Genomic DNA, 18,234 nt, shown 5'->3' on the forward strand with positions numbered 1-18,234 from the left:
ACAGGCGGCCATAAATAATCTTCAACATTTCCAGTCCTCAGTGACTTTAGGAAGCTTGATGGATGTACCAGAATTTTGCTGACTTAGTTTCGAAATTTCAATATGGAATTTAACAAGGCTTAGAAATACTATAGCTAAGCTCATTATTTCTGAAGGTTAATGCTCAAAACATCCAAAATAGTTCAAAACTTTGACGACTGTCATGGCGTTTCTCTTTAAAATCTTTTAATTAATATTAATAATGGAACTGAAATGCAAGCTTTAATCATTTTATCAGATAAAAATTTCAAGAAAATTTACATTGCTAAATTGAATAGAAACTTTTTCTTTTGAATTATTAATAAAAAAGGGAAAGAAATTCTAGTACAGGTTGGTGAAAACATTTGATATTACACATGAAACCAATTATTGTTGGAAATACAGAGTAACTCCAACAAATTTTGTTACTTATTCAAGTATGATATTTACCAAGAAATTGGTAAATATAACTGTAATGAAATTGGTTTAGATAAAAAAAAATCAGTTGAGGATATATCTTTTGTCAAATCTACAATTTCCAGTTCGTGCTGAGGCTTACTGCACAAAGCATCTTTTTAATTAGTTAAGAATTTTACATTTGCCATTTAATATTCGTACACACATGATCAGATTAAATATGATTATTTCATAATATCTTTTTTACGTTTAAATATAATATTTATTATATTTAAAGAAATGCTACTTAAATATATTTGGAGATATTCATATTTCATATTAAATCGTTGATTATTATTTTACAAAAAATTCTGTTTTAGAAAAAATAAATAAATTCAACAGTATTTCAAGAAATATTTTTCTAAATATTTGTCAAGATTTTTGGTGTTTCAAATCTGAGTCGAACATATCTATATACGAGAGTTTGTTCTTGCTCAAAGTGAAAATGAATTTTTTTGATTCATTTGAATGCAATTTGGCTGAATTTTATTTAAATATTTTCTGTTTTTCAAAGCAATATGACGACTAAAAGTTTAGGCTTAAGAATCAATTTATTTACTTGATGCATTTTCTTATTTTTCTAATATCTTTTCATAGATAAATAACAACTAATGATCAGAAAATGTGAATGAAATTAGAAATAGTGATATATACCAGTTGAGTATACTTTTACTTACATGATGTTGTAATGTATACCAATATTTTAGATGCAGATATATTACACTGACTGAAAATTGTAGGAACTCAAACTTTGCGTGGTCATTTTATTTGAATCATTCAACTTCCGAATTCTTCTATTAACTTCTTTGTGGAATTCTATTCTTATCGACAAAGATATGGTTTAAAACTGAAAATACAAAAATTGGAAGGAATTTTTAGTTCTAAGATTGAAAATACAATTGAAATGTAGAAACAAAAACCTCTAATATTATATTTGTAAAAGAATATCATGAATTTAACAATGTTTCTTTATCGATTTTTTTATATCTTCAAGCTTTCTATAATGAATAAATTTTATAATAGTAAATCAAATTTAAATTATGACACAATATTCTCCCATGCTGAAAGATATTCTTTTTTTTCTGATTCCAATTATTCTTTTAATTGAATAATTTTGATTTATTAAAAATAATTAGCTATTAAATTAAATGATATTATTTATTTAATATTAATTAAAGATTTATGATTTGTTAAGAATGTTGTTTAAACATAATATTTAACGATTTTTACTTTGTAAATATTGAGTCGAGTTTATTTTCCAAAATCTCCGTAGTTAATCCTTATTTATATTGTTCTGTCCTTAAATTAATGAAACAAATCTCTGGTATCTGATATTTATGTTTAAGGAGCACTTATTGAGAAGCAAGGGGCCTTTATTCTTCTAAATGTAACTGTCAAATATCTACCTTTTAGTTTTCGAAATACTTCATTTTTGTAGAAAAATGATTTTATAAATGTGTATCTTTTAGTATTATTTCAAATAAGCTCGCAACAAAAAATTAGATATTTTAATTTTTGTGATAGGATCATGATAAAAGGTATCCTTAGAATGATCAGCCTGTAGAATTTTGCATGAATCAAAAATTATTCAACACTAAAAAAATAATTCAATACTATTATTTATAAATTTATTAACACTATTTTTGAAAAAAATGGAAAATGTTTTCCTATTCATAATTTTTACACCAGTTGAAAGAATCCGTCAAAAAGCTCTTTTTTGTCTTATAAGCCATAGAATATTGTTTAATTCAAAGTTTTCCTTCACATCTTTTGAATAAATTCATGTTTCTTTGCAAGGGATTTCTGAAGTTGCATTTTTTGGTACTAAAAACAGAACATTCTTTTCATTCGTTTCAGAGTTGGTAGTATGGGGCTTTCAAAATGATGAGCTGTCAATTTCAATGGTTTTAGAGTAGGACTGTGTCTTTCAAATATCTGTTAGTTTTTGAAATATGCTGTAAATAAAATTCCAAAGTTTAGATTTTTTATTCTTTGAATTGTTCTGAAATGCAGATATAAATTTTTTAGTGGCTGTATATTTTTAGAAATAATCTAAAAATATTGTTTATTATATATTGCAACGATAACTCACATATGGACCTTAATATCTATGAAAATATTGAATTTATTTCATATGAAGATCATTTACACTGAACTATGCTTAGATCATAAATGATAAATATTTTAATATACAACTTGAAATTTTTGTAAGATGAAGAATTAATATATAAAACTGTCCATTGCCGTTCGTAATGATTAATAGCTATCCATATGTATCAAAATATATACCTGCCCTTTTAATGTGAATCATTATCAGATGCAAATTCTCAACTTTTTTTTAAATATCTAAGAATTGAGATCGTGTTTATTTTATTTTTAAACTGATTTATTAATTAGTATGCGAATAAACATAAGAATAAATAAAATTTAATTATGGAATAATCGAACTCACATTTTTTTTCCATTTTTTTTTCTGGATTGTGGCAAAGGTTGAGGAACTGAGGTCTGTAACTTTTATTGTTTTATATTTAAATGGTTTTAATTATTAATTTTGATTTGAATGTTTGTGAACATTATGGGTTGAGAAGATCCCATTCTAAAGAAGGAAATATGCTTCATTTTACTACATATTTAAAAGTATATCAAATAACAATATTTTTTAAACATTTCTTAAGTATTCTACCAATGTGCATATCGTTTGATACTGAAATCATTACTACTGGTTAATTAATATGTGACAATCATATCCGAGCTAATGTTACCAAAATAACTGCTATTCCTCCTGGGTGATATCCTAACTAATATTATATAATCATTTTTTTGTAAATGATAGATAATTAAAAACATGGTTTTTAAAGTATAAGTGAAAAATGCCCATATGCTTATAATCAAAGGACACTTTATAAAGATGCTAGCAATATTATAAAATTTTTTAAAGGCTGTGTCGTCGAAATGGAAAAAAATTAGTATATTATACTGGAGATAACGCACATTTTAAATTCATAAATGTACGTTATATCGTACATATCGTTACCATTTCTAATAAATAAGATTATTGAAAACTATTGTATCTATAATAAATTATCATACTTGCTTTTCCAGCATCGATAGGGAAAGGAAGTTGAATGGAAGGAAAGAGAGTTTAGACTTTTGTTTGAACATGGAATAATTAACCTATTTCCCTCGTTCATATATGTACAAAAGTCTATTTCATTATCATCTGAAACATTCTCTGGGCTTACATTCAGCCTGCAAAACATTGCACTCAAGGGACTTATTAAGATAACAATCTACGACAAACTGTAAGGAAATAAGAATGCAAGAAAAAATATCAGAAGATATTGCCAAGGAAAAATATATCCTGTAGGGATGCGGAACAAAGTTCAATTAACTCAGTAACGAATAACGATGTTCGTCTAAAAAGACAAACATACAAACAAACAAACAAAAAAAGGTCAACAAAATACTGGTAATGTGCTTCCTAAACGGTTTGTGTTTTGTTGCAAAAATCCACAACATGTAAGTGGCAAGTAGTTATTAAACAACCGCAAATGGACAAAGCACTCAAAGAATTTTCTGAGGTTCAACATTCCAAAAAGAGAATTCACTGAACTACTCGCTTGTGTTCAAATGAACTGAATTCTGTTCTATTCCTTGGTTTTTTTATGGTTTTCGTGGGCGGGTAAAGAAATTTCTGGAAAGATATTGTATCTTCGTTTCTAATTGACATATCGCCAAGGTTCGACTAGTTTCTGGAACTTCGTGTTTGATTTCAAAGATGCCATTCCGCCACAAATTCGTCAAAATTTTTCACTAACCCAGAAGGTCATTGGCACGGCATCCATTCAGCCTTTGTTTTAATTATCTGTAAAACTCTCTTCCTTACCTTGAAATTTACCATAAAGAAATAATATTACGGATTCATTACAATACAGACATCCATATGCAGAAAATGCTAGTGATTATCGAATTAGTTTTATTGGTTGTGAAAATCTTCACAATGTCAGGTCCAAGATGGACTACTACTTAGAAGTTACTCGTTTGATCAAAAAAAAATCATCATTATTACATATCAATTATTACAAACATAAACTAAACTTTTTTCTGAATTTTGCACAAAATATTCCTTTATAATGATGTTTGCAAGAACGGTGGTTATAACAGACGGAATTTTTTTAAGAAGCCCTATAAAATTGAAGTAAAAGAAAAATTAACTTTCATTAAAATTTCTCCAATATGATTTTGAATATTTGTACGATTCTGCAAGTATCATGAAGAAACGAAGAAGTACAAAGCTTTAATAGTTTTCTTTAAATAGATTTTATTTTCGGTGGATTAAACAAAAACATAATCATGAATTAATAAAGATGTATAGATAAGCAAGAGATTTCCAGCCAAAATAATTAAAATAATTTAAAAAAATACTTATATTTTTAAAAATTATCTAATTGATGAATATTTCCATTCCTTTATAAGAAAGAAAAATAACACAAAATTAATAAAACACTGTTTTGCATTTTTGAGTTTGAATGGATTGTCACTTTTATTCTGGGAAACGATATGTGATTATGAAAATAAATATGTTATTTAATAAAAATGAATTAGTACTAAACATACTAATTTTTTGCTTGCCATAAAAATGTGAATTATTTGTTCGGATTAGCCGTAAAATCGTTTGTATCATAAAGATGTTTTATTAATGCTTTTGGCTTATAAATATTGAATATCAAAATTTATATTTAATTATAAATAACACAAAATAAAGAATAAGTGTAGTTACGCATTCACATAATATTATATTTCGTAAATTTATGATTATTTTAATAAATAAAATGTCCTATAAAAACCTATTGCTTTTCCGAAAAATTATATGAAAGTGTAAGTTATTTACAATTCGACTTATAAAAGAAATACGAATTTTAAGAAATATATTTTGATAAATAAGTTTTAGATTTTATTTAATCAGAAGTTTTATTGTATTACGATATAACTTACAGAACAATTCAGAAAAAGAGTTTATATTTCATTTTCATTGTCTCAATAGTTAAAGTTCCTGGTCATTGCATCTGTGGAAAGAAAAGCAACCATTTCTTTTCTTTCAATGTCTCCAGTCATTTCGTCTCTATTGTTCTAATAGGTAGAGATTCTGCATCATTGAGTCCAATCCTTTCTTGTGAGTTCTTACATTACTTTTGGGTGCTTTTATTGTGTAGAATAGATCGAACCATTCCGAATACCAAACACAACATTTATCATTATCCAACCCCAGGATCTATTGACTCTAACCACGAAATGTTTATCAAATATTCAGTATTTGTGGAAAGAAATCTGCTAAAAACGTCTAAATTGCAATTTGAATGTCTATATTTCTGAACGATTTCTGTATAAGATGTTACTGAATAAATTATAATTGTCCTTTTGAAAAAAAAAAAAAAAACTTTGAGCTTAGAAAAAATGGTTTGGCGCTGGTTTTTTTTTTTTTTTTTTTTTTTTAATTTTATTTGGAGTCTTTATCGACCATTTTGATTAGCGGAATTGATGATTGCTAAAATTTTTAATTAAAGATTAAAGATTTTATGTGGCTTCTCTTAATGCTTCTCTAGTTTAAAACTTTAAATTTTGGTAGACATGTAACGTGCACTATTTTAGAAATGTTACAATGTTGTGCTCATGGACAGTGCAACTTCTAAACTTTTTACCACCTCACCTAAAATTTGAAACGGAAATGATTAAATCTTGGTTAGTGCAAAAATGCTTTTGATAAAATTACATAAAAGAGTCGAATATCATTTTTTTCATCAATGCTTAAAATGGCATTCTAATAATAAATTATGCAAAGTTAAATATTAATTGTAACAAAATTTCAAAAAAATTATTAAAACTAGTCATTATGGAAAAATAAATCGTCACGTTTTCATGGACAATGCAACCTCTAAACTTTCTACTATTCCACCTAAAATTTGATCGGGTAAGATAAAATCTCAAGTAACACAAAAGTGCTTTTTGATAAAATTATATAAAACAGCGAATATTAAAAAAAAATTTCGGCAGTGCTTAAAATTATTATTTTATAATAAAATATGCAAAGTTAATTCTTAATTATAATAAAATTTGGGGTTATGATAAAAAATGCTAAAATTTTGCTTGATTTTTTAATAAAAACTTTAAATAAAATGTCAAAATAAACTAATCAGAAGTGCACATTCCCACCCTCCAGAGTACAACTGGATCATATGTGCCAGTTCTAGATTTATCAATAGGTCAGTAGATAGTTAACACATACGCGCAAGCACACACACACGCAGACTCACACACACGAACATTACTTAATTATTATTAGAGATTGTTTTTAGCAAATTTATGCATTATAAAGAGAAAAAAAAAACATTATTATAATAAAATAAGTAGTAATAAGTGTATATTAAAAGTAAACAAATATTATGAAGCGTAACACGTGTTGTGTCCAGCTTTTTGAAAATCAAAAAGATCCTTGAAGAAAGAAAGAAGGAATTTCCAAGGGAAAATTCTTTTCTTTAGTAACTTTCAGAAGATGCTAGCTTTGTTTACAAAATCAGACAATACTAGGTTCAATATTTAGAATAATGTTATATATTTCTCACCAATTGTGGCTATTGAATTGATATCATGTGAGTTGGAGTTAAAATAATGGAAAGTTTAGATATTAATATACGTTCGATATAAGCTAAAATACTATGAATATTATTTTCTCCCCTTGGTTTTCGCACCTATATTGAAAAGATCTATAATGCTTTTAACAGCATTTAAATTAAAGATACGTTTTGTTGAGCACATATAAACATATAATCATTCATTCATATAGCTCTGATTCGTGTGCATAGAGATCATGTTGTGAGATTTCACAAATGAATAACTAAGAGAAGATAAGACGAAGATAAACAACAATTATAGAGGATTAAAATTTTATTTAATGTAATTTTAATTAATAAATTTTTGATGACAATGTATAATATAGATTACATGCAGAAATAGCAGATTACTAAGCAATATCAACCGAATTGACTATCACAAGTTAAGCTTGTCTTTCTGAACTGCGAAAAATTTGTTCAGTTTAGTTATTATGGATAATTCTTGTTCGTTCCAATGAGTATTCGTTGCAAAAATTTAAATTAAACTAAAAAATAATAAAAATATTTGACTAACAAGACATTTCTTCTGGTAACAGAAACTACGCTGCAAGACAACAACAACAACAAAAAACAAAGCTGTAAAAATGCATTTTATTCTTCAGTTTCCACTATAAATAAAAGAGAAAATGTATATGTACTTGCTGATTCTCTGCCCTTAAGACCATTTGATCTCAAGCTAGTAAATTTAATAGAAATATAATTTAGAGGAAGAGAATTTAAATTTTACATAATAAAAAAATCCAGGAATTTTCCTGATAACTTAAAAATAAAAATAAAACTATGATTGTGAAAAAATTATTTTACATTAATTTTTTTTAACTAGTCTTTTGAATTTTAGCATTTCAATAGTTTTGCAATTCACTTCTAACATAAAAAAAATGTTTTGAAAATATATATTTTTTGCCTAAATTTCAACAATTGTTTTCATAAAATTGAAACAATTTTCATTACTTCTTTAAACATTTAATTGACCTCTTTTCTGACTCTGTTAAAGTCGTGGAACGAAATTTCTGTTAGTAATTTCAGTTTTTTACTCAATAACTAAAATTAGAAAAACTAGTTTCAAAATTTAGTTTTTCGAGTAATAAGAAAATTAGCCACAATACGGCCAATGACAGATGATAATAAGAATGTTAGATAATGCAAATAATTACAATTTTGTTGTGATTTTTGTCATTTGTTTTGAATCTATTTAGAATCTTCATATATACAAAAAGTAGAACAGGCAGAGCAGTGTAAGACAGTTAAAATTATGCCTCTTAAATTTCTATCTAATATTTAAATGTAATTTCCTATTAAGACAAAGAATATGAAGTTATTTACAATTCAAATTCAAGTATGTTTAAATAGCTATATTTTCAAATTTCACAGTTTGATAATTTTTATTGGTAAAAAATATAAAAGAATTTTTACCAAAATGTTGGCATATTAAATGTCAAATAAATAATATTTCATTCGTTATTACTAATAAGTATTAAAAATAAAGGATATTTTACTGAATGTTGATTTGTGTTTCATGTTTTAAGCAAATGTTCATATATATATATATATATATATATATATATATATATATATATATATATATATATATATATATATATATATATATATTAATAAAATAATTTTTTTAAATTTATGTTTATTTTGTGTAGTGAGAAATACTCTATAGCAAATGAGTAAATTATGTTACCTAGTTTATCCTATATAGTGTGTAGTAATCCGTTCATTGATTGAATTATTCGGTAAATTTATTTCCATTTCATTAAAAAAATAATAACTGATAAATAAGGTTGTTAGTAGTACTATGTGAGTAATTTAACAAGAAAAGATAGTGAAACTGTTCAATGAAACTATTAGGAAATTTGTTTAATGCTATCTAGTAAATATAGATGACGCCACATCCTACATTCTATATTTATACTTTTTTCCCTTGAAGATGGCGCCACAATCAGCAACAGTGTGGGCGTTGAAGAAATATCAGTCGATGCTGCAATATAAATGGAAGAACGGTGCGGATTGGAGAGATTTTTGTAGCTAAAAGTCTTGTACGGAGAATTTAAATCAATTGCCGTAACATAAGAAAATTATCAGAAATTTCTTATAAAGAAATATTATTATTAGCAAAACTTTAATGGCTCATGATTTATAATTATTGCTTATCAATTTCTTACAAATCATAATTAATTTTATAAAATTTATTTTATAACATTAATTTTGTAAATATATTAATTATTGATGAAACTGTGAATCATTCTTAGTTTCAACAAAACAACAACAAAAAGTATAGTTGTATATCATGACTTTCTACAAGCGTGTTTGAACATCTAAGTGGTTTAATTAAAGAAATAAATGTTTGAATTTCAAATTTTTGTTAATATAATTCTATGCAGTAAATTCTCTAAAATATTATTTAATTTTTAATTAATTAAAATTAAAAAAGCACTTCAATGTAAATACAAATGAAATGCATTTGAGTTGAATTTGAAAGTAGAAAGCCCAACACTATTCACACACATTCGAATGTACATATAAATTTTATATTGTCATCAAATGCATTTGATTTCATAAGTAATTTGAATTTTTTTAATGATAGTAAACATAATATAATAATTAAAATAAATAAGTATTTAAATTTTTCTTATTTTTTGCTTGAAACGTTTTTAAAATTGAAAGGACAATAATCATTTTAGCATAAAATCTGTAATTTTAAACTAAGACTGTCAGATATTTCAAAACTTTACATGAATTCATATTGAAATTACTAATTTTGCGCTTTTTAAAGTCAAGTTCAATTCAATTGGTTTAATTTAGTCAATAACTTTTTGAAAATTCATTTTAAATTTTAATTGTAACTATTTTCATTTCATTAATTCTCATATAAATTTAAGCAAAGACCACAATGTCATACAGAAATTCTTACTTATTAAGTTTTAATACGAATTAAATTTTCAGCTTTATGTGCATTTATGAATAAAAAAGGCGTTGTAAAGGACATTGGCGACATGTATGAATATTATTGTCATTTTCTTTGAAGTCTAAATTTACTCTAAAGTAATCTAAAATCATTTAAAAAAAGAAAAAATGAAGAAGAAGAAGAAAAAAAAAAAAAAAAAAAAAAGGAATGTTTCGTGCTGAAATGAGAAACCGAACAATAGTTCCCGGTAGATGTATTGATCGCTCTTGCCAAATAATCTCTAATGGTAAAATGCATGTAATTCGAGACAGTTTCTTCAGAGCAGATGTTTTCCCAAGAAATTGATCGCATGCTTTTATGAACGAAAATAGTATATCCTTGGTGGAGTACTATTTGTGCACTTTACAATTCTTTTTTTTTTTGCTAGCTTATCGAAAAAATAAAATTATACAAATTTATTTTAATGGTTAAATAATTATGTTTTCTAAGTTTTTAAAGTGAATCATAAATATTCTAAATATTCTATTCATAAATATTCTAATCATTATATTTCTAGTATAGTTCAACAAAATTATAATCGGTTCTTTTTTGTCTAGAAAAATTTATACATTGATTTTTCTAAAGATTTTTTCTTTTATTTAAATTAAATTGCATGTTATTGAAAATGCATTCTGGGTTTAAAATAATAATCTTTTAATGAATACAATTTTGTTTTATAAATCGTTAATGTGACACTTTCAGCAGGTGACTAATTAATTTGTTATCTTCATAAGAAGGATTTCATTTTTATAAATATTAGTAATTCATTTTTTAAAGCTATTTTCCTTCCAACACCTACTGTCAATTTTTTTTTCTGTAAAAAAATGTTACTAACTTTTTCTGTAAAAAAATGTTTTTACTGAATTTTTTTAAATAGTTGATTATCAATGATGCATAATGTTTCCCTTTATGAAATGTTGTAATTGATTTACATATAGGACATAGAAGTTATCGCATTTTAATTGAAAAAAAAATGTTTTAATAACAAAGAATGATTACAAAATATAAATTTATCTCCTAAACAATAATTGTAATCTTAACATCGCCAGAATTTTTTTTTATTTGTAGCGATTTTTATTGAGGATTTTTTTAAGGTATCATAATTACCGGTATACTAACTGAACTTTTGTTTAATGCTAAAATCTATGTTTTACATGTAAGTAAAGAGTTAGAAAATTAAATATTCAGTATAAAAATGACTATTATCGAATCAATGAATGTTTTTTTTTAAAAATCAGTTAAAGGAAACATGAGTCCTTCAAATATCGCATCATTTTACAGAATATTGTGAGTCATTATATTATATTTTTCGGTATTCAATAATGTTATGCAATATTAAAAATGTCGCTTAATATCATGCAAAATTTTACGATTTATGTGCCCTACTAGGTTATTTTTAAAGAGAGGTTTGTCTATTATGTGTTTATTTTGATCTGTAGAGTTACTGCTGAAAAATTAATTTTACCAGCCGAAATTTTCCATCAGCTTGTCCACTTTTGTGGATTAATTTTCGTCTTTTCTTTAAAAATAAATAAAACGTATGAATTATCATACATTACAATTAGAACAAAAAGACTCAATGATTCAATTCAAGTACTTTGAAATTTGACTAAATTTAATTTTTATAAAAATTATTCTATTATTTACTAAGATATGTTTAAAAATATAAAATAATACATTTTACTATTTTATTTCTAAATTATTCCGAATTACAGTTCTAGAGATATAAGCAACAAAATTATATGTAATGAAAATATGCATATGGCTTATATATATGTTTTGGGCTTAACAAAAAAAATGGAGCTTCGCCAAAAAGCACTAGGAAATCTTTTAACGGAATTAGTGTATTAAATAAGATAATTATTGTAACAGAAAAAAAATCTCGTAAAAATTATTGTAATAAATACATTTTACCGCTAAATATATTTTTATTTGGTACTTAGGAATTTGTAACTGGACAGGACTACATTAGGTGTACTGGTTCCACAATCATCAACTAGCTCCATTTTTTGAAACTTTGAATACTAAATTAATAAATATTTCTATCTTTCAAAAAATATCAGAAGAATTGCGTAAAAGAAAAAAAAAGGATGTTAGTTTTTGTAATTTCATATAAAGTCTAGAACGAATGAAAATAAATTGATTGCATAGTTTTAATCCCAGAGAAGCTTGAATTCCACAAACAACAACGAATTATTTGATGTAAAAATCGTTAACTACTTCGACAGCAATGAGACAACATGAAAAATGTCTGTTTCTTGTTCCACTGGAATAACAGAGCCTAGCAATAGAGTAACAGGAAAGACAATTTCTATTGGAAAAAGAAATGTCTTTCTGGAATCTTGAAGTCTGACTAGTTGGTGAAACAATTTATATAGGCTTTGCTCAGAATATCCATTATTTTACATAATAGGTAAATGTTTCAAATGTGTGCAGAAAAAAAAGGTAAAATTTGTGCAGGTGCTGAAATGAGACAGTTTAAAAGCTATTCTCTCTTTGGAGATTATATGAATGAAACAAAGCAAAAAGTAAGAATGACATTTGTTTTTATTTTCAAAAACTTCTAAGCTAATTGAGGTGGGATGAACATCAATTTCTTCTGAATAGGAGAATTTCTTCTCTTGAAACTCAGACAAAAATATGAGAATAAAAGTTTATAACTTTCACAGTCAATTAGACCATTTATATGAAAATATTTACTGTATAAGTGAAAAATAAGGCAGTCGATTTCTCCAGGACATAGATTCAATGGAGACATATAAGTTATTCATAAGTTAATAGACAATTTACAAAAATACTATTACAATTTACAAAAATAATGTACATACTCTAGAATGTCAAAAAAAAAAAAATCTTCTGTAGGGGAATAAAACAATTGCTTCTTTTGCTTTTATTTGAATTTTCTCATTTTTAATTTAAAATTAATCTATTGAAGATTTAGAAGAATGTATGATTATTTTTTAATTAATGAGTTTTTTAAAATTATGAATGGAACTTTTTAAAATTAAAGTTCATAACTTAAACTGCCATTTGAATAATTTCGTTGAAAATTATGGAGATCCCATTTTACCTTTATATAAAGACAATTATAGAATTGATGAGATATTCATATTATATCAGATTATTCTTCGAATTCAGAAAAATACCTCATAAACAAAATTCATTCATGAGAATAAAACAAAAGTAGATTTCAGTGTGAAACAAAACACTAAATTCTTTTTTAATTTAATTCTGCACATTTCAAATTTTTAATTGATATATTTGTCAATTTGCGAAAGTGAAACCATACACTTTTTCACTCAATTAACTTGATTTACATAATTTATTAAGGGAAAGTGTTTGAAGTTGAAGGCTTATATTATAAGCGTCAATCCGTAATTTCTTACAAGTTAATTAATTAGTTATACTAGTTATTTATTAGTTATATTAGTTTTATAGTTATGATAGAAAGTTGATACACAAAAAATAAAAATATATTGATTTTCAGCATATGATATGAAAATCAGTCAAAATATCAGGCAACCGAATGCATTGGGTTACCTTATTCCTAGGATAAGACATTTTTGAAATTTCCGGGGTAGTGGATGCGATATTAAAATATTTTAATATGCTAAAAAATACTCCAGATATCTTCCCAGGAAATAAAATGACAAGAAAAACTGACTATAACGTGAAAACTAAATGAGAACAAGCTGCTCAGAACGATTTCAAATGCTTATCGATTCACACATTTCTTTCAAATACTGAAAGAGAAGTCGATTTTTATTTGAAAAAAAGGAGATTCCAAGTTCCATATTTTATGAAAGAATAAGCGAAAGTGTTTGAATCTGCAACTTAGATGATTTCTTTAGGTTAAGTTTTAAACAGTTGAAACTTTGATATGTTCAGTAAAAAACTCAGACTGGAAAAAATTAGACAAATCAAAGGAAAAAAAAACTTGTAATTGAAAAAAGAATAAACACTTGAAAATAAAACATGACAGAAAAAGTAGCTAGCATTTATAAATTAAATTAAAATAAATCTGAATTTTCTATAGTGTTATGTAATTTCATTAAATAAAAAGAAACATTATAATGCATGTATTTTAGGATTTTTTCATTCTGCCGTTTTAAATATTTGAGTAATTAGTTAGTGCTGTTTCCTGATTGATAAACTGACGTTCTGGTCTCCTAAAAATAACATTAGAAACATATATGAAATTGTCAGGGGCTTTCAGATGTTATTTATAAGTTCATAAATAAGGTCTTGGTGAAAGACACAAATTATTTCGAAAAAATAACCTATTTTTTACTAATGTTACTTAACTAAATAGTTATTTGTTCATCCACTTTTATAAACACTTTCAATGCTAGATTTTGACTTATATGTCCATTATCTCATTGAAATCATAAATGTTCATTGAAAAACGAAATTCCCTGCTATTAGCGGTTTGAAAATTTTCGAACTGATTTCTCCATTTATATCTTAATTTAAAACCCGAAATATTTATATCAGGAGGCAGAATTTGAACCCACGTAAGTTCCAATTCTTGCATATAGGGAATTTATACACTATTAAACTATGGAAAGAAAATGGGAACGCATGTATGTTAATAAAACATACAGCAATATTCGAAGAAGAATGGTTTCTAATGCTTTTTATCTAAGAATAACAGAATTAGACAATCATTACAATCAGTAATGAAATCAAGCAAACCAAAACTCATGTTGTAGCCAATCAAAGACATTAAAAATTCAAATATTTAGCTTCAGAAACCTATTCTAGCATTTATCACCCAAATGCAATGTCATAGTATTTAAGAATGCTGTACCTCATATCCGTAAAAAAAGTAAAATCCATTTTAGTTAAACGGATTGGAATGTTATACTATGAGTCAACTTGCTGTTCTGTTTGATTTCGTATGCATTGCTTTACCACATGATTACTATTTACTTTGATCTGTCCAACTTGAACAAAGATAAGGATGTAAAAGGAAGACTTTTTCTTGCTTTTGACCAAAATTTAAAAATTATTTTGTATTGTTAAAATTCAGATATAAATTTAAAAAGAAAATAATTCGTTGCATAAATAAGATTTAGAAATTTAAAAAGAAAAAAAAATCATCATAAAATAAAAGTTCATGTAATAACTTTTTACCATATAAATTTTAGGGATATTTTCAGTTAGATGAGTGCATTGTAATACGAACTAATTCGAATGGCATGCAAAATAGTAAATTTATTCCTTACAATGAAGTCAATGTATTTCTATAGTTTGTATTTCTATAAACAGTACACAATATAATGGGTATTAGATGATTTTAGAACAAAAATTATTAAGTTCGTTAAAGTCTTATGAATTTAAAAACATCATTATCCCATAATTATTCTACTAAAATAATTTCCATTCTTACATTAAGTTTTCAGTTTCAATTCCAAGAAAATTAAATAAGATCGAATTGATCAATTTTTTAATAACCTTAAAAGCACAATTTAGAAGCATGTGTTGTATTTTGTATGTGCATCATTGAATTTGATATAAGAAGATTTTACTTCAAAAGTTTATGAAAGAAAAACGAATACGTCAGGTATATTCAATAGAATTTATTGATTATAAAAATATTCTTCAGTTAATAAATTTCTAAATTTGAAAGAAAAGAAACTAATGTCTGTAAGTAATTACGTAATTTTGTTTTTTAGAAATTGATCATTGGATGGATGAAAGCTTTATTCGCATTTTCATGATAAGTATGTATGATTATTGCTGAATGAAGAAATAAGATTATTGTTTATAATTTTTCCTTGTTATATTTAATTGATAAAGACGAACAATTATAAATTAATTACGGCATCAGTTTCAGTCAACGCATCATTTTATTTCAAATTTCTTTTTGTTTTCATTCAATTTTTAAATATATATCGGTTAAAACATATACAAATTAAGATTTTTTGTGAATTATTCGAAAACTGTATAGCCGAATACAGCTATAATTTCCATGCCTCAATTCTGTTATTCTGCAATTATGTATTCTGTTGGAAATGTTATTTTTATTATTTATTATCTACTTTATGAACAAAATTTATAACTTCCTAAATAAGAAAGAAATTATAATCAAATAACTGCACTTTTCGAACAAGTTTATTCATAGAGCAAACAATGAAATGAATTGAACACGAGGTTAAATAAATGGCATTCATTCTGTGATCTCTCCCAGTAATTAAAATACATTCTTAGCATTGCTTTTCCGCCCTCGAATTAAATCTTCTTTGAGGGCATTTCATAAGCTGTCTCAAATATGTTTGTTAGGGTTAATATCTGGTTATCGAGATAGCTAATCTATTCTTTCTAAACCCTGCATTTCTGGATATTCATTTCCAAATATTTCCTTTTTCAAATTCATACTTAGAACAAATGAAACTTTTGATACTTATTTCTTTAACATACATTTATGATGAATTCAATTACGATAATATTAACGTATTAATAAAATCTACTGCTAATAAATGTATAGAAATTTATATATATATTTATAATAATTTATTTTTATATTGACTTGGTTCATTAAGCAAATTTATGGAGTCAATAACATTTGACTTTTTAACTCTTTAAACGTTATGCGATTAACAAATATTAATAATGTTCTTATAATGTGTTCAATTTCAAATAACTTCGATATGTTTTTAATTAAAAAGCATTTTAATGTAATATAATTTACTTCAAAATAAAATCCTCAGAGTGAAGACTCATTACAAGTTGTTCGTAGCAAATAAAAATGCAAAATTAAAGCATAAAGAAACAACATTAAACGCGACATTCAGTTTAAAATTAAGAGCAAGCCTGTTATAAAAAATTCTAAAAATAAAATTCTCATGACTAATAATAGTCCAATTGAATAACACACGGAAACAATCAACACACCTTTTCTCCATAACTATTATCGGGTTAGTATTTCTCGGGAAAAAAAGTCAATAACACTTAGTTCTCCAAAGATGTTTTTCATTTGAATACGTGCTGATACTATCGATTCCGTAGCAATCAATCTTAAGAGGTAAGACCGCCAAAGTGGCGATAAAATAATCTACTTGGTTGGCTATGGACTGCCCATGAAAACACAATCTTTTCTTTCTTTTATATTGGTGAACACATGTCACGTGAACTACCAAGAGATTTCTAATCAATAGGCGTCGGTGACAACGCTCGCAACTTTAATTTGCGTGAGTCCCACTATAGGTATACGCGCAACAACTGATGGAAGAATGTCTTTAGCCAACTCTTTCATTTACATTCGATATCATTCATTTCCTGATTCTTGTCTCTTCTTAATATACAGGAATTTTTTTCTAAAAATTTACATTTTTTATGGGTATATTTGTTTCTAGAAATATGTGTTTCATTTTAAATAATTGTCCCTAAAATCTGTAAATTAACTGATTTGCTCTTTAGAAAAGTTTTAGATAGGCACCAAATTTCGTCTATACATAAAATTTTCAAATTTGATGAAGCAGATATATTATTAAAGAAGAGGGAAAATGACCTTCAAAATTATTTTATTTTATATCAATTTAAATTGTTTATAAAAGCCTATTTCGGCGTGGAGTACAATGCCAGAAAATTATTCTTTCAAGTTTCTTTGTTTCGTAAGAATTTCAAAGATTTATTTTAATATCGAAGATTGCTTTATAATTATACATACCGAAAAGTTCTACCTGAAAATATTAAAATTTGGTGATAGACAGAAATTTATTCGTTTCTAAGAATTCCTGCAATTGCTTAAATTACATAGCAATGACAAGAATCATTGGATTTAAAATATACTTAAGTTATTAAATTTTGAAATTTTCCATACGAACTTTTATGAAAGATTTTAATTCAAGAACAATTAAGAAATTAAATTTTAAGGTTAAAAAATTTATAATAGTCCCATGATTAGATTTTGGAGAAAAGTAAGAATGAACGGCGTAAAATTTTCAGCCGTTAAAAGCGATTCTTTAGAATCTCTTGATTTGAAGTCTTTGCCTTCGAAAAAGTCATCGCTCTTGCGAAAACACTGCTGCAAATCAAAGAAATTTGTTTCATTTGGAAATGACAATGGATCGCTAAGTGACTCTGAATCTGGTAGGTATAGATTTATCTATAACTACTTTAATTATTATAAATTCA

General features: G+C 25.6%; 1 protein-coding gene across 2 annotated transcripts in view; it reads left to right on the forward strand.

Moving 5' to 3' along the window:
* Positions 1-18,234, forward strand: part of LOC129966849 (solute carrier family 35 member F3-like) — a 254,879-nt gene that overhangs the window by 191,365 nt on the left and 45,280 nt on the right. The window contains exon 1 of one of the 2 annotated variants that reach the window (XM_056081449.1): positions 18,011-18,189. The exons of the other annotated variant lie outside the window; for it this stretch is intronic. Within the exon in view, the coding sequence (XP_055937424.1) occupies positions 18,024-18,189 (166 nt within the window). The 5' untranslated portion in view covers positions 18,011-18,023. Of the gene's footprint in view, positions 1-18,010; positions 18,190-18,234 lie in introns of those variants that run through there. 2 annotated transcript variants of the gene reach the window in all.

This window comes from Argiope bruennichi, chromosome 1 (assembly GCF_947563725.1).
Source record: "Argiope bruennichi chromosome 1, qqArgBrue1.1, whole genome shotgun sequence".
Classification (NCBI taxonomy): domain Eukaryota; kingdom Metazoa; phylum Arthropoda; class Arachnida; order Araneae; family Araneidae; genus Argiope; species Argiope bruennichi.